This window comes from Monoraphidium neglectum (genome assembly GCF_000611645.1).
Source record: "Monoraphidium neglectum strain SAG 48.87 unplaced genomic scaffold scaffold03615, whole genome shotgun sequence".
Taxonomy (NCBI): domain Eukaryota; kingdom Viridiplantae; phylum Chlorophyta; class Chlorophyceae; order Sphaeropleales; family Selenastraceae; genus Monoraphidium; species Monoraphidium neglectum.
Genome location: NW_014010014.1, coordinates 5,917 through 6,933, shown reverse-complemented (window position 1 = coordinate 6,933; position 1,017 = coordinate 5,917). Strand labels below are relative to the sequence as shown.

Below are 1,017 nucleotides of genomic sequence, written 5' to 3'. Positions count from 1 at the left end.
GGGTGGGATGGGGTAGGGGATAAGTGATGGTTGTCTGTCGTCCGCGGTACATGGCCGATTTTGGGTTTGAACGAGTTGGTTGTTGTGCGTGAGAGCGCCTCAAATCATCCTGCGTGCGAGGTGCCATAGCGGTGAGCAGGTGTCGCCTGGATGAGACCCTGCTGCCGCCCGCAAGCAGGACAGGCGGGCCACAGCGCGCTCGCCCCGCCCCCCTCCCCCGCTGCTGCGCAACATTTGTTTGCAACACAGCCCTGCCGTCAGGCCGCGCGTCACACGCGTGCGCGCGAACACACACGCGCTCGCACACGCACACACGCGCGCACACACACACACACACACACACCACCCAATCACCTGTGGTGCGGATCGTATTTCTCATTCAGCAGCGGGGCCATCGCCGACTTATACTCCTCCCTCCGAAAAACCTGCGGCGCCACCCCCACCCTGTCCAGCAGCCGCTTGTAGAACACCAGGCTGCCATCAAAGCCCAGGAGAGACACCATGCCAGTGGGCGCCACATAGGCGCGGTCAAAGGCGGAGGCCAGGTAGGCGACGGCGGTCGCGTTGGCGCCGCCCTCGCCGATTGAGTTGCTGTAGGCGACGGCCGGCGCGCGGCCGCGGGAGTGGAGCTGCGGGAGGACGTGTGCGTGTGTGAGTGCGTGTATGTGTGTGTGAGATGTGATGTGCGTGTGTGGGGGGGGGCCTGCGCGTACGCGCGCACGCGCTTGCGCCCTCATCGCCCGCGCCACAGCACCCGTGGCAGGACCCTCTGCTCTGCATGCCTGCCCACTCCAACAGCAGCCACGTAACATCAGCACCGGCAAGCAAAACCAAAACCCTCCCGTCGGCGGGGGAAAAAAGCCGCCCTGTGGCAGCTCACCCTGAAGTCTATGAGGGCATTGCGCAGCTCCTGCACCTGGGCCAGACCCGCAAACTGCTCGCGGCCCCCCAGCAGCGCCAGCAGGCCCTGCACGCGCGCATCATGCTTCCCCTCGTCGAGCGCCTGCGGGGTGGGGG

At 66.0% G+C, this 1,017-nt stretch overlaps 1 protein-coding gene across 1 annotated transcript in view; it reads right to left on the bottom strand.

Moving 5' to 3' along the window:
• Positions 1–350: 350 nt before the first annotated feature.
• The window catches only part of MNEG_13085 (signal peptide peptidase SppA, 67K type), a gene marked incomplete at both ends in the record, with an annotated part of 2,707 nt that continues 2,040 nt past the window's right edge, over positions 351–1,017 (bottom strand). The window contains 2 exons of the mRNA XM_014038443.1: positions 351–629; positions 881–1,003. Coding sequence (XP_013893897.1) covers positions 351–629; positions 881–1,003 — 402 coding nt within the window. The remainder of the gene's footprint in view (positions 630–880; positions 1,004–1,017) is intronic.